This window comes from Pholcus phalangioides, unplaced genomic scaffold (genome assembly GCF_987345545.1).
Source record: "Pholcus phalangioides strain wild (caught in Gottingen) unplaced genomic scaffold, Ppha-v1.0 ptg000041l_1, whole genome shotgun sequence".
Taxonomy (NCBI): Eukaryota; Metazoa; Arthropoda; class Arachnida; order Araneae; family Pholcidae; genus Pholcus; species Pholcus phalangioides.
In genome coordinates this window covers 1,595,937-1,623,356 of record NW_028301627.1, presented here as the reverse complement: position 1 = coordinate 1,623,356, position 27,420 = coordinate 1,595,937, and the positions used below count along the sequence as shown (strand labels likewise).

The 27,420-nt window shown below is 40.7% G+C and overlaps 1 protein-coding gene across 2 annotated transcripts in view; it reads right to left on the bottom strand.

Moving 5' to 3' along the window:
- Nucleotides 1-645: 645 nt before the first annotated feature.
- faf (ubiquitin carboxyl-terminal hydrolase-like faf) overlaps nt 646-27,420 on the bottom strand; it is a 189,568-nt gene continuing 162,793 nt past the window's right edge. For both annotated transcript variants that reach the window (XM_089254411.1, XM_089254412.1), the window contains 8 exons: nt 23,762-23,910; nt 15,323-15,496; nt 11,494-11,597; nt 9,940-10,000; nt 5,079-5,247; nt 4,779-4,981; nt 2,546-2,692; nt 646-2,454 (listed from right to left, as the gene is read on the bottom strand). In XM_089254411.1, the coding sequence (XP_089110537.1) occupies nt 1,822-2,454; nt 2,546-2,692; nt 4,779-4,981; nt 5,079-5,247; nt 9,940-10,000; nt 11,494-11,597; nt 15,323-15,496; nt 23,762-23,910 (1,640 nt within the window). In that variant the 3' untranslated portion in view covers nt 646-1,821. The remainder of the gene's footprint in view (nt 2,455-2,545; nt 2,693-4,778; nt 4,982-5,078; nt 5,248-9,939; nt 10,001-11,493; nt 11,598-15,322; nt 15,497-23,761; nt 23,911-27,420) is intronic.

Here is a 27,420-nt window from a genome sequence, read left to right as displayed (position 1 = left end):
TGCTACTCCGGTCAAGGCATTCCTGATACAGATGTTTGGGGGAAGACAAAATCATAAGCAGGCATTGCAGGTTCCCAGATTTGACACCGGCAGACTTCTCTGCAGAGACACTTTTCCAAATCGAAGGCCGGCTTGAGTTGACAAGTAGTATTCTAGTATTATTCTAGTTATAGGGATATTTGAAATCGTGGGTCTATCAATCTGGTCCATCCAATCTGTCTGAACAGAAAGATGCGATCCACAGAGAGGTGTCGTGTACATCTGGACCTGCTGCACTACGCCGTTGCTGGATTTGTGACTCGCCTGCAATGTGAGTTATCCCGTGGTGGTTGGGTCATGTGGAACACATACTGCTGTAATAAACGATTTGGAGGCATTCTGTTCGTTATTCGCGTATCTTTTCTTTGACTTGTGTACATCAGCGCTATCTATTGGCTGTTTTTTCAGTTTGTTTTTTCCTGTCTTAAAAAAATTCCTGTGACCTAGTGATGCTAACTGTGCAAGCCGTTTTTATTTAACGCCCATCCTGTAGAAATGAAATCGCATTTTGGACAGTTCCAAAATTTTTATCATATTCAAGAGAGAACCTCCAAAACACAAAGGTATTCACATTGAAAAAAAAACTGCCAATGATACTCGAAGGAATAAATACTCAGCTTTTATTTATTCATTTTTTAGAAAATTACATGTTACGGCATATCGTCAAAGCTAAAACATGCTGCAAAAGAAAGAAGAAAAAAAAGTCAGTGACTGTACGTGAAACAACGAGCTTTTAATTGAAAGGCTTTTCTTTCGCTTCTGTTCATTTGAAAAGAATGGGGGGGGGGGGGAACAAATCATTTGAAAACGCAATTGAAATGGAGAGGAAGATAATCATAGTCTCTTCCCTCTCTATTGAAATGTAGAGCAAAAATTACTTTTTGTTTTTACAGAAAATTGTTTTTTTTCCCATCATAATTTCGGTCAAAAATGTTTGCCCGGAACTTGATTATGTCTTCTTAGTAACAACTTAAGGATAACATATCACTGAGAAAAAAATCGAAAATAATAAACTTTTTCGATAACACTGAGAACTGAATTCTCAGAATTACCGACAAAAAAAAAAGGCAATGGCCGATCGATTTTTCTCTGTCACTCACACGACAAGTGCCTCCCTCCTTCGTATTTCGATTCTCGACCTCTCTCTGCATTCATCATCATCTCTAAAAAATGGCGGTTCCTATCACAGCTGAGATAGTGTTAATATATATAATAACTGTACAAAAGAATTTATATTTCGTAATAAAGTGATCCAGCACACTCGTATATTTCTGAAAGGAAAAACATCAAAAAAGGATCGGGAATTGGATGGCTCCGATTTGATGGAAACCTCAAATCAGTGTTCAATATAAAAAAAACACGCATTGCACTCTCAAACAAAATTTTATACACGAGACTACATTTAAACCAAAAAAATTAACAAATAAGTTGGTTTGCAAGTTAAGCCGAAAAATTGTTATTTTTTTTTGAATGGCATATTCAAAATATATATACGAGGTACTGATATCAATTAAGATAATAATCTACTATCAGCGCATATACAGATGCTTGAAAAATCTGATGCGGAACAAAGTTTAACAGAGAGGAAGATGCGTTTTTGGAGTAAGGCGATACATAAATTAGAAAATATATAACACTCGGTATTACCAAAAATAATAATAATAAACGAACGAAGAGGTGGTCACTGAGAACGAAGCGCAACGAGAGCCACACGTGAGAGCAGCACACAGTAGCAAAAAAAAATTTTCTTTTTTGTTTTCTTCAAACTATGAGTTCTCTGCTTCATTGCAATCTGTCGTTATTTTTGTTCTGGTTTTTTGTTATTTTTGGAGACATTTTCGGAGAAGGAATCTTAACATCAGCCGAATTCTTCACTCCTTCCGTAGATGAAGGGGGTAACGAGCCTACTTCAGAGGCAAAATACAACAAGTCCTGCTCTTCCTGTTTCTGTTCGACAGTCAGAGTGAAATAGCCATTATCTGCCGGTTTCAGCTGCAGTTTTTCAAAACTTAACGCGACACTGTCTTCTTCGCCGCCACTATGTACTTCAGTTGACACAACTTCTTCAGACGTGGGCTTTTTACACTGGGGTGTTGTTGTCTGCTGCTGCTCTTTTGGCAGATCGTTGTCTGCGTTTGTCGTTGATACGGCTGCTGTCATATTGCATTGTTGCGCATACATATCCAGCCTTAATTCCCTCTTGGAATAACTGCTAGGAGTGTCCATACATTGATGCCGACGTCTCACTTTTGAGCACGAAAAAGGTACGGACATGGCACTCCCTGTACCCGGGGCAGGAGGAGGCGGACTAGGATGCTGAGGAACACTCGCCGTGGTGTCTCTCTGCCAGTCTTGCACTTTCTCTTCGGGTGGAGGGCTTTCTCCATCTTCAGACATGTCTTGGTCTTCTATTTCCTGTTTAAACAGAACGAGTAGATGTCATTGTCTATTCGGAGAAAAAACAAAACACTTAAAATTTTTTTAAGGAAATGACAATTATCGCTACCTCATCTGGACAGAGTTCAAATGCCTTGGCAAGTGTCATCTTTGCACTGTGAGACCTCTCCAAGAAATAGCCGTTAGACGTTTCATTTGACTGAGCAGGAGGTGACCAGTTATTATAGCCATACTGAGCATTTGTAGGGTAAGGCCTCTGTGTTAATAGTAGATGATAAAAAAAATTACAATGCATGGATAGAGAAATACAAATGCCACAACAAACTACCAATATAATGGTTATCTTCATTTAAGTATGGTTAGCTTCTCACTATGATTATCAGATTTATTTTCAGACATGTCAAATGTCGTAGAATTCATCACACCTAGGAATAAGCTATTCTATTCATTCCCAACCCTATCAGAGAAAAATTCTGTGGCAATACAGCCTGGAGTTTTGCATACACAGGTGGTCTCCCTTATCGATCAATACTGGTGAGCCCCTTGTTGACTAATGACCCCCCAAACCCTGGAGAAGGGTCACTAATTTGAGACCTTTGGCATGTCCCCCCCCCCCCAAGCCAGACTTTTTCACAGGCTCCCCTCCACAGCTAATTTATAGCATGAAAAAAAAATGATGAGAATTGTCTGGGGCCCTGTCAGCTTCGCCCTTGAGGGAGGCCATGGTTTGATTGATAATGTAGTAATAACACACAGTCCGTCCTATTGAAAAATCATATCCCTTCCCCCACATCTGTGTTCTGCCAATATAAACATATTAAAAATGGTATTTTTTCATAGCTCAAGCCCTGTGTCAACAAGAATGCACGTAGCTCTTGTCTGCAGTCCCACCCCCACTCCACGCGACCAAATCTATGTGTTTTGAAAGGTATAGTCTCTGAAACCACCATACAGCATACTTCAGTCCAGGACAAACTAAGCCCAAAGCCTTAGTCACATGATCATAGAAGTAAGAGAGGTTGATTACACTACACATGCCTTTTTCTTCCTGGACCCATGCTGATTATTATCTGACATTATACTATTCTCGTCTATCCACTTCCAGTCCTTCCGTATCCATTATTCTTGTCTATTGCCTTTCGATAATTTTCAAATTCTTCAAGAGGGAGTTCGTTAAACTCACTGGATGTCGTGGTTCTACAACTTTTTTTTTTAAAATATCAAAACCACACTAGCAAGCTTCTAGTCCCATGGGACGATACCCTCAGTAACACTGCTTCTATAAATCTATGCAACTAGTACCAAAACAATTCATTAGCATCTTCTCCTAAGGAACCTGGGACAATTATCGTCTGGTTCTTTATTATTTCATCTGGTTAGCACATACATTTTTTAGAAGTTTCCACATCTCTCAATTGAATATTGTGGAGGACTTTATCACCCCCAGCTTTGTGCGTATCACTTTCCTCTAATAAAAAAAAATGATGCAAAAAGGTCACTAAATGCCCTACTCATGCTTCCATTGCTCTCTAACCTAGAAGAGCAGCCAACTATCGCCCATTATTGACATACTTGAAAAAAGACTTTGGGTCAGTGCCAACATTATTTGCCAATCATTAAACTTCATTTTTATTATTTCGAATCACTTTCTTCAACATCCTTTTTCACAATAAAAATTGCAGATTTCCCTCTTCCATCCTCTAAATGCTTTTTTCTTATTAAGATAATGGTCACACACATTATCTGTGAACCTGAGAGGACAAGAGGAGAGCAAATGCATTTCTTTCGAATAAAGGGCATACAACATCATGCAAAACAAAAGGATAGGTTTGACTTCCATTTAAACCGATATTTTAAAATTATCAAAGACACTCTCTTCTCAAAATCTCGAAAATGGTTCTTTGAAAACAAGGAACCATTCTTTACTTCAGCTTCCTAAACACATGGACAACAGTATATCAAAATGATTCCGACTACACATAAATTCTCATTTTAATCTTTCGATACCTTAAACATCATTTATGTGAACCAACCAGCTGCATATTTCCCTATCTTCAAGGTTTATTCTCCAACCTCAAAATTAGACTGTAGCACAAATAAATATTCAATGTTATAATTAAAAAAAAACTTCAACTGCATTACAAGCTCAAAAACTATGGCACAGCATGAGAGATGAGTTTACCACACGAAACTGCACAAAAGACAAAAGAATATGATCATGAGTGTAAAGCAACAAACTCTTAAGCTAACATACCTGTGTCATAAATTCAGTGGCAAAATCTCATAAACTATTAATGTCTTTAGCAAAAATATGACTGGTGAAGCACAAGTTGCAAACTTACCCGTTCCAATTCATCGTTCAGCCACTCTATGGCACTGGTCCACTTGCGTTTCATCTCGCCGTTTACATGCAACATATGCAAAGCATTTGGACAGTTCGTAAATAGAGATACCATGCACTTGATGCACTGGTACGCCCGTTTCTGATGATGGTTCTTGCTTCTCTGGATGCAATCAAACAGACCATCCCTATCATCTGGAATACCTGAAACGACAGTTTAAAAAATGTCTATGTAAGAAGAACCTTATATACAATGGCTTTCTGGGATCACTCTCATTGAATAATCGAAATATGGATTTACCTTTAAGGGCATTGTGTATCCTATGGTTTTGCCAAGAATCTTCTAGAAGTAGCATGTGTAACAGCATGTCCATGTAAGGTCTGAGCTCATAAGTATACGAATATGAAACCTGCCACAACAGCTCGTTCAAAACAATCGAAGAGAAGTGGGGGTTCTCCCAGGAACAGAACTATGAGGGAGGGAAAAAGAAAAATTAGAAATGTGAAAACAATCACAAAAAAAAAAATTAAGGGCCATCATCTCTATCATCTGCTTGAACTGTTCTCTCATCTCGTCCTTCTCTATCCTTCTTGTCTACACCATTCAAGTCCTTGCAGCGTCGTGATGCAGGTCACTTGCCGAACCTCTTGTCACCAAATTTGTCCTGTCGCACGGATCTATCCGGGGTTCTTTGCTGAGGACTTGAATATGGGTAGACTCGGACAGTAAAACTAGAATGGAGAAGATGTTTAAAAGGCTGATGTAGTTTTAGCATTACTTTTATTTCATGTGTAAATGAAGGCGATTATTTGTTCTCGAATCCTCGTTCCTGTGAGTGTCTAATCATATTCAAGTCCTCGGCAAAGAACCCAGGAGAGATCCACACAACGAGACAAATTTGGTGACAAGAGGTTCAGCAAGCGGCACGATACGACGTAATAAACTAAGGACATTTTCACGAATGTCCCCGTAGAAGGCGCCTTCGAGATCTGGAGACTAGACTGACCGAATTCCATTTTTCCCAATTTGAAATCTCTGAACTGTTAGACCTTATACTCAGGTCTGTCTCAACCAAAATATGTTCTCTTTCAACGAACAATTCTATCGCATAACTGAAGGCTTTGCCATGGGAAATCCTCTCAGCCCTGTACTTAGTGACATTTACATGCATTATTTTGAAACCAAACTCTTCAGTGAAATTTGTTTTCCTTTTTACGTCAGATATGTTGATGATTGCTTTGTCTTTCTCGACCGTAACGTTAAAATTGACCATATTCTTAATACCCTCAATTCCATTGACCCCTGCATTCAATTCACTATAGAGGAAGAAAACAATAACCAAATTGCATTCCTGGACGTATTGGTCACTCGCCACGAACAAACTTTCTCTACTCCCCCCTCACAACCTCTCTGTGCATCCTCCAGCACAAAAGTATGCCTCATTCTACACATATGTGAAGCAAGCCATTAACATCTGCTTTTCACCAACACTGCTTGATGCTGAACTGAATATCATAAGAGCAATAGCAGTAGATCGTGGCCACCGCAGCTCCCTCATTGATAATCTGCACAGCAAACTTATTAAAAATACTTCCGCAACCAACCAAGCCTAAACCTGAACACAAAAACTTGATCATTTTACCTTTCTTCCCAAAAACCAACCAACACATCGCTAAAATCCTTCGAAAATACAATTTTTCTGTGGTTTTCACCCCCATCAATAAACTTTGCTTCTCTAAACTAAAAGATCCCATTGACCCACTCAACAACTGGGGCATCTACAGCATTTCATGCTAATGTCGATTAACATATACAGACCAAACTAAATGTGCCTCAAATACCGTTTAAATGAGCATAGAAGATACGTAACCAACCAAGACTTTAACCGCTCATCCATAGCCCAACACTGCTAGTCCTTTGACCATAAATTTGACTTCTTTTCTGCCAAAATCATTCAAAAATACCCCTCAGCGTCTGACTTGGATTTCTTTGAGTCATTCCACATCAACAAAAACACAAATTAGTTGGTCAACAACATAACTAGCACACTACCCTTCTCAAAAATATGGCAACAGTTTCTACAATAATTATTCTTCTCCATCAGCATCATTATCACGTTCTCGTTTGTGATTGGCTGCCATTTTTTTTTTCTGTCCTCCTCTGCTCTTGTTGTTGGTTCATTTTGAATTCGACTCTTGTCTACAACAGCGAGTAATCCCGCACTATAAGGAGTACCTTTTTGATATTTTTATTTTCTCATGTTTTTGTTTCTGCTACTGATGAAGGAACTTCCTATAGTTCCGAAACGCGTGTAGCCATGGTTCTTTTGCAATTTTGGGTTCAAATAATGTCGGTTGTTCAATTGTCTTATCTAACCCAAAAGGTAATTCTAAGGTGCATTTGCATAAAAGGAGTTAAGCACCCCCACCTTATATTAAATCATTGAAATAACTTAAAAAAGAACCTTTTTATCCTAAAAGCTGTATAATCACAGATGCATAAGCAATCTTTGTTTGGTAATGACAAAAAAGTTGCACAACTATATTACTAAAAAAAAGAACAGCACAACAAAGCCCATAACATTGTAATAATGCAACGAGATCGAAGTATATGATTTTCAAATTTTTTCATAGCAACATCATAACTACTCTCGTTATAACAATACAATATTGTTTATTTTTTATGGTTGTTAACTACGACTGGAAGTTAACTATAGGTTTTTCAAGATGAAGAGGGGTACACATTCTATGTCATCCTTTTATGCTTATAAAAAGAAAGTGGCAATTATAATTCCAAAATCAAAACTATCAGTTACTGAAAAATGCATTCTAAGTTTTAAATAGTTTTAATGATGCAGCCAAACCTGGATACACCAAAGTCTCACTGGAACCTAAAAAAACATTCACAGCATCCATTATTTATTATAACTAATACACAATGAATGCTTGAGTTTAATAAGAGTAATGCGCTTAACCCCAATGCACCTTCCCTACATACCCAGTATGCACAATTAAATCACAGCATGGTGGCATATACTTACTCAGTACGTCGCTGCAGCCAACTGCATATCTTAATTTTTTATATAATCCATTATATTATTTCACACTCTCTGTAGGTTTGGTGCCATTCCAAAGAGGAATAATGTGACTTTGTACAATCATAACTATTACATTATTTTTATTTATTATATTTTATTGCTTTTATTGCAAGTGTTGAATGTTTGTGGCTTAACAAGTGGGAATCTTGAGATATTAGCGTAAAGAGCATGTTTAACCCATTGAGTTAAAACATCCTGTATAATAATTATTATTAAGAGCATGTTTTAGCCCTGTTGAGCTAAAAAGCCCTGTATAATTGAGTTATACAGGAAGCCAAATCAGACCTTCAACTACTCCTTCTACATCTAGCAGGGGGGGGGGGGGGGATGCTTGCCAGGGCTCGGGCCACGTGACCTCACTTTTCCACACAACACTCTGCAAGGTCTCAGAATCCCTCAGTAATTTATTAACATTCAATGCAATGCCTCCCTTCACACGCTCTGCGGGTTGTATATATGGATGCCTGGCAACCCTATGAATATCTCAATGCTTTTCTCATGTCAGACTACGCCTATCCTATGGTACCTCCTACTGTAAAATGTTCTCCACAAAACACAGTTTCGCACAATGAAAAGGTGTCCAAAATTACAAACTGCATTATTGCTATGTATTGCTTGCCCTACCATGCACAGAAGCAGACAAATGCAGGTAGAATATGGAAAAAAAAAAAAAAAAATTCAAGGGAACATTGCTTACGAATGCCAGAACCACAGTAAAGTTCACATTGCATTCCTTTTCCATCATTTCCCTTCAATGGAGCAATAACTTTCCGTGTTTTGGTGGCACACAAGATAAGGCAGATAAATGCGGCGAAAACACAGAACTCAAAATTTGCCTTCACTAATTTAAATTCTCTATTGATTGGTCCTGAAAATGCTGGTTTTGTGTGTGATTTCAGAAATTTAGAACACTTTTGTCAGACGTGGGGACCAGTGCTGAAATTACCATGACCCCTTCGGAGGGTAGATTCCCCACATATTACTTAAATACTTTTCAAAGTCCTAATATTAGATGCTTGTTATTCACTTTATCGACATGCTCTGCTATCAGCATGAACCATGAGCTTGTCACTGTATTCCTTTCAATTTAATCTAACAGTAGCGCCGCAAAAATCTTAATGGCAAGAGATACATAAATTTGATCACTGACCCAATATGTTTGTCTTCTCTCAAACTCTTCCGCTCTGCCACATGTGTACACAAATGTTTGCTATACTATAGCTAAGGCACCTACACTATCTTATTAAGGTTCTCTGGGGCTATAGCTATTTGGTACAGATCGATGAAATTAAAAAAAACTCCCATAGTCCATAGTTGAGTGCAGCCATCTGTAAAAACTATGGACAATCAATATCAGTTAGCAACTCTGTTTATTAGATGTTTATTTATCTCATTATTCTGATGAACTGCTAGAAAAAGTTGATTGAAGCAAGGAAGCTGCAGGTGGCAAAAGTTTAGGAATCACTGCTATAAGTGGTCCATCAAACTATTACTGATATTTTTGTAGTCCTAGGATTCAACAAGACTGAGAGACTGACATAAAAGAAACTTCAGTCCTGCCCATTTCTTGAGGTTCCAGAAACAAACAGAACCAGCACTATCTACACCTAGAGATCATCATCTAGCTATAGATGGCACAGACTTGACACACCCATATCCTTTCTCGGAATTGCACAGTAGTACTCTTTCAGAAGCAGTCTGTATATGAAGAATTTATTTCGTAGAACTTGATCCTATGAAAAAAATTCCATTCCATTCTTGTCGAAAACTTCATAATATGCAATATTTATAAACATAGCAATTTGTAGTAAACAATAATTTCAACATTAATGTTAAAGGTATGAATATTGCAGGTTTACTGAGACAAAAAAAATTAATTAATAATTTTAACTGATACTTTGTAACACCCGGTTTCGTCTCAAGTGAGCCACTGTATAATAAATAATATATGCCATCTTATACATTGTATGTAACAACAGAGTATCACTGGCAAGTAAAACTCCTGACAAATCTCATACAGAGAATGACACTTAGCGAACAACTGCACCCAGACACGAGTCTTACCTTGAGAAGCTTAATGGTGTCTTCAGAGGAATTGGAATCTTCTATTATCTTTTTTACATAACTAGAGAGAGAAACGTTGAAAAATGTGGTCATGGCAACAAATTTACATAAATTTTCAATAGAAAAAAATATATATATATCGCAACTATTCAATAAAGTTTAACAAATTTTGGTTTGCTACTGTGTGTGGGCACCATGATAGAATCATATCACTAGGTCCCACATTAAACCCCCCTCCACCCACAAACAGCATATTTGCAGTTGAAAAATTGGGATTCTGTAGTTTCCCAAATTTTGAGGCACAAATGCTCACAGCTTTTTGTTTCAAAAAAATATTGCCACATAAAATGGCAGACGTTTAACCTGATAATTCAGGCATCTGCCATTATCACTTCTAATACAGAGGCAGATGACAACACTTCTCGAACAAGAAGCATGCATAACTCAAGCAGCATGAAAACATTAAAACCATGTATATACCCACATAACAGACCTAGGCCTGAACCAAATCATTTGAAATTTCCTATAAGAATATTAAAAAGGTACATTATAACAGTGTAGTGGTATAAGTAGTTCACAAGCTGGAATTGTTACTCCTACTTCAATTGTCAAAGACATGATCATCTCTGATTTAATGCCTATTGAAAAAAAAACCAAATAACTCACACTGCAGTTGACTGATAGCTATCAACCCTGATCAGCATGACAGAAATAATAAAAAACCCCCCTTCAAAATGCCATATCTTTTTTTCGACGAAATAGGTTTCGTCGATTTTCAGCGGGTACAAAATAAGGGGGGAGGAAAATGGGCTGTATTGAGGAATCATATTTACAAAATATATGGGCTTGCCACTCATAAAATAGAAAGGTTTCTTGACCGGATACATATTGCCTCCCCCATTGATTGGTTAACCCTCTCAGTGGCATTTTGCCAAGATATCTCACCTAACTTGATGCTTTGTATTTCAGCAGTTAATGTTTTGGCAATGACGAACCCAGATACTATGATGTTTTTTCTTCCTTTCAAGCATGTTTACCACTTCCCCCCCCCCCCCCAAACCTGTAGATCAACTGCTAGTGGCCGGAGCCAGCTTTTATTCCCATTTTGATAATATTTTTTTTAAAAAAGACAATATTTGACATATATACTGTTTCTTCCCTTCCCCATTTGGAGTAGTATAGGAGCATGTGTAAAATAACAGTATAATAATAAACAGTATAAATAATATGATAAAAAGCTTTAGCATTTCATTTTTATTTGAGTTGGGGAAGGGGAATCACTATTGCCTGCAAAAAATAGGGGAAATTTTTTTTCTTGTACAAAGGCATGGCATTTTACAGACGGTTTAGTGATTTTCACTGTGGCAGTTATAATGCGGATCAGCGAAATTTAAAAACCACAGAAAGGGTTAAAATATTTACAACTAATTTATTTATGACATTAGCAATCCCATGTACCAAGAGTAAAGTAACCTTTAAAAAAATTGTTATACAAACTATAAACACCATGTTTATAATACATTAGTTTAAAAAAAAAAGTAAAACTAGTCATACCTAGTATTATTATACAAAATATCGGCTACTTCTGACTGAATAGGCATTAGATATTCCTGACAGACTTGATCACCAGCATGTGGATTGGGCAATGGTGCAGCACCCTTCATATCATTAAGAAAAATACATGTAAATTAAACATATCATTCAAAAAAATCTATGCTATACAAAAACCTATATTATAATCCAAGTGTCTGAAGTATCCAGAGTATGTGAGCAGTCTGGTGTATCCTTGCAACACTAGACTTCAAATCTTGACACATATATGCAGAAAAAAAAGAAAAATAAAACTGCACACATGATGAACAAAAGATACAGAATAAATTGAGGAAACATGCAACAATGGTATAGAATAAGACACCCATAAATACATTTTATGGGCACTGTTATCATGCATGTACACTGCTGGACACCGTAAATGCAACACCCTGAAGGAAGCATGCAAATAATATGAAATTTACAACATGCATTAGCGGAGGTGAGATATGCAAATGATTAGAATTTCAGCGCAGACGCACATCACGCGCGCCTGTGGCGCCACTTCAAAACGCTATTTAAGGCTTGGAGATTTCGACGATTTGAAGTACGGCAATTGTGTTTTTCTTGTGGTTTTTTCAAAAAAACGATCAATTATGCCTCGTAGAAAACAGCGATCTTCTTTTGATCAAGTATCCGAGTTTGACAGAGGAAGGATAGTGGCCTACCGAGATTGTGGATTATCTTTCAGGGAAATCGGTAGTCGTGTTGGACGAAACCAAACAACTGTAATGCGGATATGTGATCATTGGATGCAGGAGGGTACGACGGACCGACGTGTTTGATCGCATCCACCTCAGTGCACCACTTCACGTGATGACAGGCGTATTGTGCGTATGGCAGTGACGGATCGCTCAGCCACATCACGAACCATAGCACAGCACATTCAGTCTGTACCGCATCATCCAGTGTCTGCACGTACCATTCGACGCCATTTACAGCAGAGTGGTCTGTCCGCAAGACGTCTATTGCTTCGTCTACCCTGACGCAGAACCACAGACATCTCCGCCGCCAATGGTGCGATGAAAGAAGGATGTGGACGGCACAATGGAATGAAATTGTCTTTACTGACGAGTCACGCTTCTGTCTGCAACACCACGATGGTCGGATTCGAGTCTGGAGACACCGTGGAGAGAGGATGCTGAACAGCTGCGTTATGCACCGCCACACTGGTCCTGCACCGGGTATTATGGTATGGGGCGGTATTGGATATCACTCTCGCACTCCTCTAGTACGCATTGCTGGTACTTTAAAAAGCCAGCGCTACATCTCCGAGGTGTTGGAGCCAGTTGTCCTTCCTTACCTTCAGGGCTTGCCCACAGCCATATTTCAACAGGATAATGCGCGACCACACGTGGCACGCATTGTCCAAAGGTTCTTCGTCAATTGCCAGATTGAATTGCTTCCCTGGCCAGCTCGCTCTCCGGATCTTTCGCCGATAGAAAACATGTGGTCCATGGTTGCTCAACGATTGACCCAGATTACATCCCCAGCTGCCACACCAGATCAACTTTGGCAATGCGTGGAAGCTGCTTGGTCTGCTGTACCCAAAGAACACATCCAAAGTCTCTTTGAATCAATCAATGCCGAGGCGTGTGGCAGCGGTGATCTCCAACAATGGCGGCTACTCTGGCTACTGATTTTGGCAGGAACCACACTTCACAGAAGTCTATAAATTTAATCATTTGATGCTTGGTCAACATGTTATCTACAAAATAAATATTGTTGCGATATCTCTTGTCTTTCTTGGTGTTGCAATTTGGGTGGCCAGCAGTGTATATACTGTTTATCGTTTATGTGATAGTATTTTTGATTGGGTTTCTGTATTTTAGAAATATATGACATCCATATTTGTTATGGGCATCTTTTTCTCCGCCACCTCGTTGGGCATTTTGCCAGTTGTGGCCTTGTATTTGTATTAGTGTCCCACAAAGGACTGCCTTACTTTAAAATTAAATAACTTGTTAACAGATATGGATAGAGCAATAAAATAAGTGGTATGCTAATGTTGAGAGCCATAAAATTCTGATACAGAAGTTTCAAAATTAGTTACAAGTGTTGCTGACAGGTGGCTCATCTAGTGTTGTGATAAACAGATCTGGTAAGCAGTGTCCTTCAATGTTCCCTGCAAAAAGTAGTTGCAAAAGGTGAGATCAGATGAGTATGGAGGCCAATCCATGATTGTGGGGCCATTCAAGTATTATACGTCTCGTATCAGTAGATTTTTAACCCTTTTTGGCCTCCTACCCTTGCCAGCAAAATTTCATCAGCTCTGCCTCTGCTACCTCATATTTGAGATGTGCACGGGAAGGGAAGCACAAATACCCCATGCTCCCCAGACAATCAGAAATGTATTTTTGATGCAAAAAAATATTTCAAAAAATAAAATACCTTCATGTTATTATGATAATCTTTTTTTTTAATTTCAATGCTGTTTGAAGGCTAAGAACTCAAAATTTCTCTTTAAGAAATTCATTGCAACCCCCCAAGCCTTTTGTGCCCCCTCAATTCTGTATATACCACTGATTGGGATTGCCATTTGAGAATGTACATAGGGCGACAGGGAAAATGTAGACATTTTCTTCCAGACCACCATGCACAACCTGTGTGAACCTCCACCCCCAACCTTCAAAGAACATGTATCTGCTTAAGTAAGAAGGTCCAGCAAGGTCCAAAGACCTGGGTACAGGGTGGTCGGGCCCCCATTTTACATGAACCACGAAGTGCCTGGTCAATCCTCCAATGCTTGTATTGTAGTCACAAATTGTTCCAAAACTGCAACATACTGTTCCGTAGTGATTTTTTTTCTTGAGAGAAACAAACACAAACAATGCATTAGCTGGATACTGAAGCCCACACAGTATCTTTTGGGGAATGTAGTGGCCGTGCTTGACCCAAATACAGGTTTTCATAATTCCCAAATCACCAGTTCCATCTGTTCAAGTAACCATCCAAGTGAAAATGGGTCTTAGTTGTGAACCATATGCACAACCAACATCGTGCGAATCCATCATGGTCAATCATTGTGAGCATATCATTCGCAAACTCTTCTTTTTTTCATACAGCTCAATTTGGTATTGCTTGGTGGCACTGGAACAGAACCAAGTGTAGGGTGTTCCTCAGTATTGTGTGTGTGCTGGATCGCATTAATTCAGAATACGCTGCAACTTTTCGAATGAATTTCCTCAGATTATACTGAATAACCACAGAAACTATTGTAGCATTTACACGAGAAACTGCAGATCACACATGGGGCCAACATTTCCCATTCACTCATAAACCCTGCTGCCTGTCCATTGAAATTTATCAAAAAGCTGGCAAAATGTGTTCGCTGCAGGACCTTTGCAACTTTGAATCAGGATTGAAAACCATGTATTGTTGCTGTGCAATTTAACCGGTTATACTTGAGTACCAGAAAAAAATGTTCCATGGAATACATGACAATTCACTTCCTTCAATATGCTAACACATTTCACAAGCAAAACTATCAGAAGACTATCAGAGACTCTGTGCTCACAATAATTTCTATATATTGTACTGCGACTACGACCTGTCAGCAAAATTTGTAACTAATTTTAAAACTTTATGGTATCTGTATCAGAATTTTATGGCTTTCAAAATAAACACACCACTTGTTTAATTGTTTCTCCATTTTCGGAGTTATTTAATTTTAAAGTAAGGCAGCTTTTTTTTCGGGAAGGGGGCACTAGGTATAAAAGACACAATATGTGTTTCAGAGCTGAAACTGGGAAAAATAACAACAAACTGAAAAAAAGGGGGAAAAAACAGTTACCGCTTGGGATGACTGGCACTTGCTGGTAACATCGCAGCATCTTATTAACAGGCTCACAACCTGATACAGTTTGCCCAACTCTGCATACTGGTATTTGATTGGTGGACCTGGGCCTTCATCCAATGCAACTTTCATGAATGTCGCAGGAACATTCAGCTCCAATAACTGCATCCTCTGCAAAAATTGATACACATACACAATGAAACATCTCTAGGAAATGGTTGAGGTGATTGTTAACAATAGATCTCTCTACGAGCATTTTATATATATATATTTCAAATCTTGTCTGCAGTTGCTTTTTATATAACATTCATATAACATCAGTCATATAATCATTACTTACCAAGCGAATACTTCGCTCATTGTTCAGTTATGATTCACTTGAAACTCACTGTCTCCAGGCCCTTACTAGATTTTTTGTAAAAATTCTTCACTTTGATATTGATGCACCTGATATGCTAAACCTTAATACTTTTTATTGGCCACAGATCAAGCTTAGATGCCGTAATCTTTTTTTTATGTTCCTCCATATTATTTAAAATGTTTTAAAAAATTCAGTGATACTGATGATGTATATTTTTTAATTTTTATTTTGTATATACGTATGTTTTTATCTTTATCTTGTATTCATATATGCAAACTGTAACTGGGCTTTTGCCTACAGTTTGTATTTTAAATAAATGAATAAATATAATTATATCTTTTACACTACAATGAATCCCTCTATAACATTGCTTTTGAAAATACAGTGCTTTAATGTGATCACATCATAGAAAGGGAAATGTTTTTTTAACCTTTTTTTGCTTTCACTATAGGAAAGTCTTTACCTTACACATGTCTTCTCTATGGGAAAGAAATTGCAAAAGAAGCACTATAGGTACATGGATCATAGCAGTTATTATGGCCCAATAAGAACATTCTGAACAGAGTACAGAAATTTTTTGCCAATAAGGGAACTTTCTGACCTCTTGCATAGTCTTGTATAACGATAACTTATAAGGGAAAAAATGAGTCTGGATCAACTTTAGCTTCAAAAATATACAAAAACAAACTACTTTTGACGGGAAAAACAATTAACATAAACCAAAGTTTTGATAACGATAAACAAATTTGTTCTCACGTTATGATATTGGCCCATTTCATACCCAGCAAAAGTGATAACATCCGAATGATAGCATTATCTGTAATTCTACTACACGGTGTGCACTGTATTTTGAAACTGATATAATACTTTGTTTGTTGTGTGTCTCATTCAAAATAACTGTGGCATCATCTCTCGCCTCTTACATGCACCCCCTTGCTGCAGTAAAGAAACACTACATATGGAAGTCTTTGGAGAAGGACTGTTCACAGAGGTGCAAAGAATGAATGGAGTGCCAATGTTCTAAAATCAGCCGTCACACTAAATCACCAACATGATCTTTTCCCTTACCTTGTGTTGTGATAGATTCAGTCATGTACATCTCAATATCATTGCACCTCTACCTCCATCACAAGGATATTCATACCTTCTCACCAGGGACGTCATTTCAACTTTTTCTTGGGGGGGGGGGGCAAAGAACATGTACTCAATGCATGTATATATATACACCATTTTTAGTGCTATATTTATAGGCTATTCCAATGAAAGATCAATCAGTGCAAACAGTGGCTGAAAATTTTTTTTCAGGCTGGGTAGCCAGATTTGATATACCAAATGTTATCATGAAAGATCAAGGTCCCAATTTCAAAAGTGATCCATCCTTTATCCAATGGGAGGATCGATCACTTCCATACACAGCTGAAAGAAGCTCTCAAATGAAGTTTGAACTCTACCAAGAGATGGACTGAAAAATTACCAGCGGTCATGCTCGGCATTTGAACTGCACTCAAGAAAGACAAATACTTCCCCAGCTGAACTAGTATATGGTACTAATCTTCACTTGCCTAGAGAGTTTTTCTTTCTTTTTTTCAGGCCCGAAGTCACAGAACAGACCCTACATAACCTGAGGGAGCACTTCCAACAGATTCAACCAAAACCTGCTTTGGATCACAGCTCAAAGTTTTCATCCCTAATGACCTATCCAAAGCTTCACACGTTTTTGTCTGCCATATTCTGTGTCCCCTGCAACAGCCATATGCTGGTCCCTTCGCAGTTCTTGGGAGGAAGCCAAAATTTTTCCACCTTCAGATGAGGTCAAGCAAAAAGTAGATCTCCATTGATCAATTGAAACCAGCCCATATGCTTCAAGAATCACCAGCGCCTTTAGCGAAATCTGCGGCAGTGAAGTCACTCCGATCTGCATCATTCACAACGATCGATTACATCATTCACAACTACAAGATCCGGTAGAAGCATATGTTTTCACTTTCCACTATCATGAAGTTGTGAATTGGTGGGAGAGTCCTGTGGTGTCATCTCTCGCCCCTTAACGCACCTCTTGACACGTGGGTGTCAGAGGGAAAAATGGGGACAAGCCAAACTGTTTCACATGACCTACTTCTTTCTCAGTGTGTTGCTCTCACACAAGTGATATAGTTTGTCTTTCTCATTATGTGAAATTAACCAGAGTAAAATAGTTTTTTCTCAATATTAAATATTTTTAATTTTAACCGTTTGTTAATATTGGAATCAGATCATGAATATATCATCCACAGTGTGATGTCTCTAAATTTATTTATGCAATATTGTTTGGCTGAGGTCTATACAAGAGGATGCTGAAGTGATACAGTCAAACCTCGTTAGTGCGTCATCCGGTTAATACGTCACCCCACTTAACGGGTCACTCTTTAAAAGTCCCAGTTGTCCTCAGGCAGGATTTGGCACAGCTATGGCTTACTCCGTATAACGAGTCACTCCGCTTACTAAGTCATATTTTTGCTCTCCCAAGAGTGACTCATTAACGAGGTTTGACTGTATATGACGAAAATGACCACTGATGATACAGGAGAATTCGGAAATCATAGTAGAATCTACAATGTTTGGTCGTAGGTTATAACCTACAATATATTTTAAACACCTTGCTAGTAGTTGTCTGTTTTTTGAAGAGCACCCAGTGACATTTATTTTGCACTATCTCCTCCCCCCCCCCCCCCCAACAAGAGTTAATGAAGTTGATATTTCTTGTTTGGAACAAAAGTGTGGTGCTGTATAAACTGCTTTACTGGGTGAAATACTTAACTGAATTTTATTGATAATCGAATCAATTAGTTTTTTTAGGCCAATGATTTCTTGTAAGTACATTTGCTATTGGTACTACGTAGTACTGTGATTCAGGAAATGTCAACAACTGCATAAATTTGGTGGTGCATGGATGGTGCTTCTCGATATAGCAATTTCCCCCCCCCCCTGGTTTGTAGAGTGTTATGTTGAAAGATTTATTGTATCTAATTCTATAAGCATCATTAACATGCATACAGGTTACAAAACTTATGATATTCAAAAACCAAAACTATCATCAATCATTTAACCCTTAAATGTGGTTTTTTTTTTTTTGAGTCTGATTTTTTTCACATATAGAAAGCTGGAAGAATCATTAAAAAATATATATTTGGAATCGTACTGCTTATATGGGGCCCTAAAGAGGGTGTACAAAGCCTCAAAAATTACATATAAAATAAATGTGTTGAAGTAATATTACTTTAAAAACATTGTTATGAACTATATACAATAGATGGCACAATTCTTTATCGCAATCTTCTGTTGGCAACGAGGGTTGATATCGGTTTAGGTTTATCCGAGAAAGGTGCGATTGGTTAGAACATTCTGGAAGGTCCGCCCCTCCTGACAGTGGTTCTCACACCTCCGTACGGTGGTGCCGCCAACTTGGAAACTGTAAAATAGAATTTTGTAGAACATTCTGTGTCTCAAAGTTTCTACCAGGGTTATAAATAGTGTGGCGCTCACAAGGCTCGAAGAAGAAGAGAGAAATACGATGAAAAGTTAGTTGTGATTGAACTTTGCGAGAAAGTTGTTACCTCTCTGATTAGGTTGTAAATACATGTAAATTGCTGTTCTGTAAATAAATCTGTGTTTGTCCGTCAAACCGCTTCTTGATTTGCAATCTCAAAGTCTTGTGAAAAATTATTCAAAACAATTTGGTGTCAGAAGTGGGATAATTCAAGACTTGCATGAAGACAAGAAGAATGGACATGAATGAAATACGAAAACAACTGAATCAACCGATGTCTGTGATGGCCCAGATGAAATCAGGCATCGAAAAGAAGATTGTCAGCGACCTCAACTATGAAAGACGATGTCACCACCTCCATTGCTGCTGTGAATGGCAGGATAGAGGCTATGAGCGCAGCCATCAACATGTCCATTGCTACTGTGAAGGGGGATGTCACCACCTCCATTGCTGCCATGAAAGACGATGTCCAGCTGTAAATATGTCCATCGCTGCCGTCAAAGAAGACACCACCACATCAATTGCTGGAGTGAAGGGAGATATCGCTGTTGTTGAAAGCAGGGTGGACAGAATAACCGTGAAAGAACTTTCCCAGGAAATGAGTGCTGTCGACGATAAGCTCTCAAAAAGGATACTGGAACACGAAAATAGAAATCAAGAGCCTTCGTTTACGGCGGACACTCACCAGGTCCTGCCAGCCGTAGCTGACGTCATGCGGCCGAACATCAAGTCCTTGAGGTATGACGGAAAGACATCCTGATCGATCTTCAAGATGCAACTCGAGATTGCCTCTGCAAACAGATGGGACTGCATTCTCCAGACCTTTCACCTAGCTGCCGCTCTTCGAGGGGAAGCTGCCGAAGTGCTTCAGACGCTCGCTGCTGAGGACCGCTCCAGCTATGAAGCTCTGACGCATGCACTGGAGCTAAGGTTTAGAGAAAACTATCTCAAGGACTTCCATCGGCTGCAACTCAAGACCAGGCAGCAGAAGACCGGTAAAACATTGCAAGAACTGGCCATGAACATCGAGAGGATCTCGCAATTGGCGTACCCAGATTGCCTGACGGACAGGGATTGACCCTACAATGATTCGTCGATGCCGTCAAGGATCCAGATATCCAACAAGCGTTGCGTCTGGGGGAATACAAGGACATCAAGAGCGCCGTCGTCTACGCCATGAAGTTCGAAGCAGCCCATCAAGTTTCGAGACGAGAGCAACGAGTAGTCCGCGGCACTGTTGCGGAGGATGCTACGGCAGATATCAAAAAGTTGAAAGAACGACCGAGAGAATCGAAAAAAAACAAGACCCTGGTCTGCTGGAGGTGCCACGAGGAAGGTCCTGCACAATGACAGTTCCCAAGAGAGGGGACACCTTCCAGAGCTCTGAGCCGTCAAACTGAAACGCTGCCATCTCCCGAGGAGGAGATGCCACATCAAGTGTCTACCATATCTCGCAGCTGAGCAGTGCAGACCATGGAATGTGACATTGACGGATTTCCTTGCCAGATGGTCATCGACACTGGAGCCAACATGAGCATCGTTCAAACCAATTTGGCTCAAAAATTACGATAATGACTCCGATACGTGGCACCTTCACTAACGCTACAGACTGTTACCGGGGACAAGATGACCATGCATGGGAAGCCTCTGTGAAATTCGCTGCGGTCCCCTATCACCACACCATCTTCGTAGCTGACATACAAGACCCATGCATTATAGGATTGGACTTTCTCAGGAAATATGGGATCTCCCTTGACTTGAAGAATAACTAGCTGCACACGACAAAAGAGCATGCTGCCCTCTTCGGGTATGACAGCGAAGAGACCCATCCCTGGAAAATATTGGCTGTTCAGGACATCACGATTCCACCCAGAATGGAAAGCATCATACATGGCACAGCCGGGACGGCCAGGGACTTTCAGCTCGGACTGGTGGACTTTCCTAGCGAAACCAAGAATGGCTTGCTGATTGCCGCTGCTCTGGTGGATTCATCAAAGGATGTTGTCCCTGTCAGACTAGTCAATATTAGCGACAAGCCGAAGGAGATTCGGAAGGGCGAAGAGATCACTAAGTGTGTCTCCGCCACGTGTGTAGTCCGTGACTTGTCGGGAAATCAACCAGAGGACTCCGGAAGTTTGGTCAAGGACCTGATAGAAGACGCCCAACTGGATCTGGAAAAGAGAAGACGTGCAAGCTGAACCAGCTTAACGCAGCATCACATCGACACAGGGGACCATTCACCAATTAAACAACATCCTAGAAGACTTCCGTTTGCCAAGCAAGAAGAAGTTGGTAAACTACTACAGGAAATGCAAGTCAGCAACATCATAGAGCTATCAACGAGTCCATGGGCGTTGCCAATCGTGCTGGTGAGAAAGACAGACGATTCCACGAGATTCTGCGTCGACTAAGAAGATTGAATGACGTCACCAAGAAAGACAGTTATCCGCTGCCAAGGATCGACGATACTCTTGACACACTTTCTGGACATCAGTGGTTCTTTACCCTGGACCTTTTCATAGTTCATAGTCTGAAAAAATGTGCGATCCTGATCGCGTCGCCATTTTGAATTATTGTTGTTGCCAATTTTATTTTGAGAGACTTGCTATAAAAATCTGTTTCACTATGCAAATTGGGTAATATATTTTTGAGATGGTCGGTTCCAGGAGTTGGATACTTCCTTTTCAGGTATAAATAACCGGAGTCACAATAGTCATTTCGCACATGGAAATGCTGATGCCCTATCGAGAAGACCGCGTCCACAGAATTGTCATCATTGCATCAAGGCTGAAGAGAAGTACAGGCCGTGAACCCTATAGTAAGACAGGTAACATTGCAAGTCTCAAGTGACGATCCTTGGAGCAACGAGAACACCCAGAAGACCCAGCTAGAAGATCCCGACATACGACCGATAATGGACCAGGACAGATGTAGATAAATGGTGCAAGAACTGCAACGACTGCGCCACTCGCAAAGGAACTCTGAAGCACACCCGAGCCTGCCACCAATGTTACAACATCAGTGCGCCATTGGAGAGAATCGCCCTGGACATCCTCGGACTGTTACCCAGAACCCATAGTCCCCATGGACTGTTTTACCAAGTGGCCGGAAGCGTATCCCGTTCCTGATCAAGAAGCAGTGATGCTGGCTGAAGTTTTGGAGTGAAATTGGGTGCCTCGATTCGGAGTCCCTATGCTGATTCATTCCGACCAGGGAAGGAACTTCACTTCAGCGATTTTCGATGGCATGTGCAAGCTTCTAGGAATGGAAAAGATGCAAACAACCCCGCTCCACCCGGAATCCGATGGGAATGTAGAGAGTTTCAACAGAACCATCCTGAATCATCTCTCGCTCTTCGTGTTGAAGAACCAACAGGATTGGGACGCAAAGTTACCGCTTTTCCTGCTGGCCTACCAAACTGCCGTCCACGAGAGCAGCGGATTTTCCCCAGCACAAATGCTGATGGGACAAGATCTTCGGCTGCCTGCTGTTTGGGCAACCGCCGGATGCTTCTCTTCCACCGAAAGAATATGTCCAGGGACTCCAGGAGCACCTCGAGGACATGCATCGAATCGCCAGAGACAGGATCAACATCGGCTCCGAAAAGATGAAAAACCGCTACGATGCAAAGGCCATGTCTAATGACTTCAAGGAAGGAGACCTCACCTGTCTCTGGAACCCGTAGCGCTGGAAAGGACTGTGCCCGAAACTTCAGACGTCATGAGAAGGACCCTACAGAGTAGTGGAGACTGAGCGACGTCGTAGCTTGTATCCAGAAGACGTCATCCCCGAAATGCAAGGTGGTTCACTCCAACAGACTGGCCTCTTACCACAATGAATGCAACCTGTCGATATAAGGACTGAATTGTCGGGACGAACAATTCTAAGAGGGGCAATGTTACGAACTATAAACGATAGATGCTGTAATTCTTTATCACAATGTTCTGTTGGCAACAAGAGTTGATACCAGTTTCAGTTTATCGGAGAAAGGTGCGATTGGTTAGAACATTCTGGAAGGTCCCGTCCCTCCCGACAGTGGTTCTCACACCTCCATACGGTGGCACCGCCAACTTGGAAACTGTAAAATAGAATTTTGTAGAATATGATTGATTGCAATGAACTTGATTTACAATCTCGAAGTCTTGTGAAAAATTATTCGGAACAATATATCCATCTTTATGTGATCCTACAATAACTACAGTAAGGAAAAAAATCGTGGTTGCTAACTTCAAGGTAAAAAATAAATAAATGCAAACAAAACATTTTAACAAATTAGTGAAATCACAGCCATACGTGCTCAGCAACAAACAAAAAGTTGTTAATTGAGACATTTACAGGCAAATTCAAGATATAAAATGGAAAGAATATGACCTCTTATGTGCAAAGGCAATTCTGAATTTTTATCTTCAAACTGGCTGCAGTAACGAACATTTAAAGGACCCTTTGCACATACACAAAATTATGCATTTTTTAATACAAGTGGCAGGTATTGAATGTAACCCCCTACACACACACATAAAATCAAATAATTACTGATACAAATACTGACCTCTTCAACTCCCAAAGAGGCATACATGAGAAACAGGTTAAAATATTGCGTGAGATGACGCCCATGTTCTGACACTTCTTTCTTCAACAAGTTCAGGACTGCCAACAGCAAGTGATCAGACAATGTCGAGTTTAAATGGAATGGAATGGCTGAAGAAAAATTAGTTTTGATTACTTAGAGCAATTCATACATATGAATTGACAAACTTTCTGACTAGCACTAGACACAATTTAAACTAAAAAAATAGATAAGTGAATAAAATTTGACGTTCCAAGATGTGACACGAGTATTGAGCTTTTATTTGAATAGATGAGACATTTCTACTGTCTGACTTTGTTATTTTCATTTCATTTCAAATTTCACACCATTCTTATCTGCGTGTACATTTTTCTTTGTGCATATATAAAAACACAGTTTTATTGCTCAATCAGGTAAAAACGTAGATGCCAGGGCTGGGAAAATATAAAAAAAAATTACATTCCCATTAAATTAATTAATTAAAAAAAATACATGCCTGAATCAATATTTTACATGCCCGAAAAAAAATTGCTTAGCTCTTCCTTTTGAGCAAAATTTTTTCCACTCATTCAAAATGAGTATGCTGTAATCTGTTGGTGAAAATATGCACACAATATAGAAAATTAAGCATTGTGTACTAAATAATAAAAAAAAATTAAATTATTCTTTTACTAAAACCTCAAAATTTTCTCTAACACTAAGGAATTTCTCATACAGACCGACTTTGGAAAATTTTTCCTCAGAGTTTTGATCTGTGAAGGCCACCTAGTTTAAAGCTGGTATTATATTAACCCTGACAAATGCATCTCAAGAGTATATCAGTTATACTCCAGTGAATACAACAGATAAGTTCATTATTGTCCAGATCAATCACGACAGTGGAAGATGTCAGGGACCGTACTGGAACCTACCCATCGATTAGAACTGTCACTTTCAGAAGAAAGGTGAGGCCCCAGTGAGGAGCACCTGACAAAAATTAGGCGCCCAAGACACCCTAAAGTTAGTACAAAGATATGGAAACGGATGGCAGCACAACGGTGCCTACAGCAGATAGGTGTCAGGAAACCTCACGTCCAGTTGACATCCAGACACCAGTAGCCCAGCGTCAAGGACTCAAGTTTCTGCAATTTAATGCAGATAGGGCCAGACGAACCACATACCTACCAGAGAAACAAGTAGCGGCTAATCAAGTAGATGTCCTCCTCATCCAGGAGCCGTGGACAGCGAGGGGTGCACTGCAAGGCATGCCGCAGGCGTGGAGAAAGTGGAAATCCCAGAACAACAAAGCAGCTGTAATTCTCTGCAATAAGAATATAGAAGCGGCCACACTGAAGCTGGGTCAGCACACAGCAGCGATCAAAGCAAGGGTCAATGGCAAGGAGGTAGTCATCATGAGCAGCTACCCCTCACCGAAAGCTGAAATCCAGGAAACCCTTGCCGAGATCAAAGAGGTAGTTCTCAGCCAGTGGGGAGAACCAACGATAATCGGTACTGATTTGAACGGCCACCACTCAGACTGGAATTACAGGGAGGATGACAAGAGAGGTAGGTCGATCCGTAACCTGACGATGGAACTCCAACTCCAAGTGGCCAGCAGGGGCAATGTAGTACCGACCTACGAGCACAATGAGAAGAGGGGGTGGCCGGACCAGACGTTCTGGAAGGACACCAGAGAACTGGAAAGATGGCATGTCGGAGATGAAGTCACCCATGGTTCTCACAAATACATCCACTTCCAGTGGCGTACGGAAGGTCTTGTACCCCCAAAACCCAGGTATAGCTCGTCCATCAGGAGACTGGAAAAATTTGTCAAGAGGGTGGAGGCCAAGATCCCTAAGCTCCTGCGAAGGATCATGAGAGCGGACAACGGAGAAACTCTCGACGAAGCCGCTGAAAAGGTCCTAGACTGCCTCAGAGAAATGGCGGACAAGACTCTGGCAAGGAAAGAACCACCAACCAAGAAAGTGGCACCTTGGTGGACGCAGCAACTCGAAACATAGAGGAAGCACCTGCAAGCCAGACACAGGCAATGGAAGAGGGCGAAAGAAGAACTCAAGACAACCAGGTGCATCGAATTCAAGAAACACCAGGCACAGTACACAAAGATGCTCAGGAAAGCGAAGACTGAAGGATGGCGTCAGTACAGTGAAAAGGCCACGGATGCTTTCGGCAACGTCTACAGAGTGACGGCCAAGAGAAGAGAAAACACGGCCCAGATCATCATGAGAGAAGAAGACCAGACGATGGAAGAGGCCATAGCCAGGCAACTCAGAACCCTGTACCCGACTGACGAGGCGGAGCTGGGGAGAGAAGCAGACGAGGAGGAAGAAAAGGGCCAGAACCAGCAAGAGCCCCCCATTGGCCCGATGGAACCGAACATCACCCAGAAGGAAGTACAGCGGTCGCTGAGCAGGACAGGTAACAAGAAGGCTCCGGGCCCGGACGGGCTTACCGTGCCCATATTGAAGGCGATTAATGGCAAGCACCCGGAGCTCCTGGCCACGCTTTACAACAAGTGTCTAGAGCTGCGGAGATTTCCCAAGGTCTTCAAGAGGGAAAAGGTTATTCTGATCCTAAAGCAAGGAAAGCCAGTGGACGAGATAAAGTCGTATCATCCAATCACCCTGCTCTCACACGCCGGAAAGATTCTGGAAAGGATCCTAGTCCAGAGGGTGATGTACCATTTGGAGAGACACCAATACTTGCACCAGAACCAATATGGTTTTAGAATGGGAAGATCGGCGGACGAAGCACTCTGTGACGTTGTCGACAACATCAAGGAAGCCAGGACACAAGGAAAGCACGTGGCGCTGGTGTCCATCGACATAAAGGGCGCATTCGATGCACTTCGGTACACCAACCTGAGAAAGATCTTTGCCCAGATTCCCGCACCACAAGATCTAACACAGACTTTGATGCATCTCCTGAAAGACAGGAAAGTGGGCATGGAGCTGGGAGGTGAGCTCGTGGAACATGACCAAACGAGAGGTAGTCCGCAGGGCTCGTGCTCGGGCCCCCTTATGTGGAACGTCACGGTGGACGGCCTGCTTAAACAGTCCTGGGAAGAGGGAGTACGAGTCCAGGCCTTTGCGGATGACATACTCATAGTCATGGCCACAGAGAAATGGAAAGAGATGGAAGGAAAGGCCACCAGGACTCTGGATCAAATGACCAATTGGCTACACAACAACGATCTGGAGCCGGCAATCGAAAAGAGTTCTTACCTGTGGTACAGTTCAAGAATCAAGAGACCCAAGATAAGGATGAAGGGAACCAGGATCCCATGGAAGAAGACGATGAAATATCTTGGGGTCACTCTGGACAAAGACCTGGACTGGATATCACACGTAAAAACAAAGGGAGCCAAGGCGAACGCTAACCTTCAAACATTGGCGAGCATGGCAGGCCCAAGATGGGGACTAACGCAGAAGCTCTGAAGGATATTGTACGACCAGGTGGCTATCAAGATAATAACATACGGAGCTGCTACGTGGTACCAGGACCCATCAGAGAAGCTCAAGAGGCAGCTGGACAGCCTGCAGGGAGGTTTCCTGCACCTTCTCATAAGAGCCTACCACAAGACGTCAAAAGCAGCCATGCAGGCCATCACAGGAGTTCCCCCACTGAGTCTTCAGACGGAG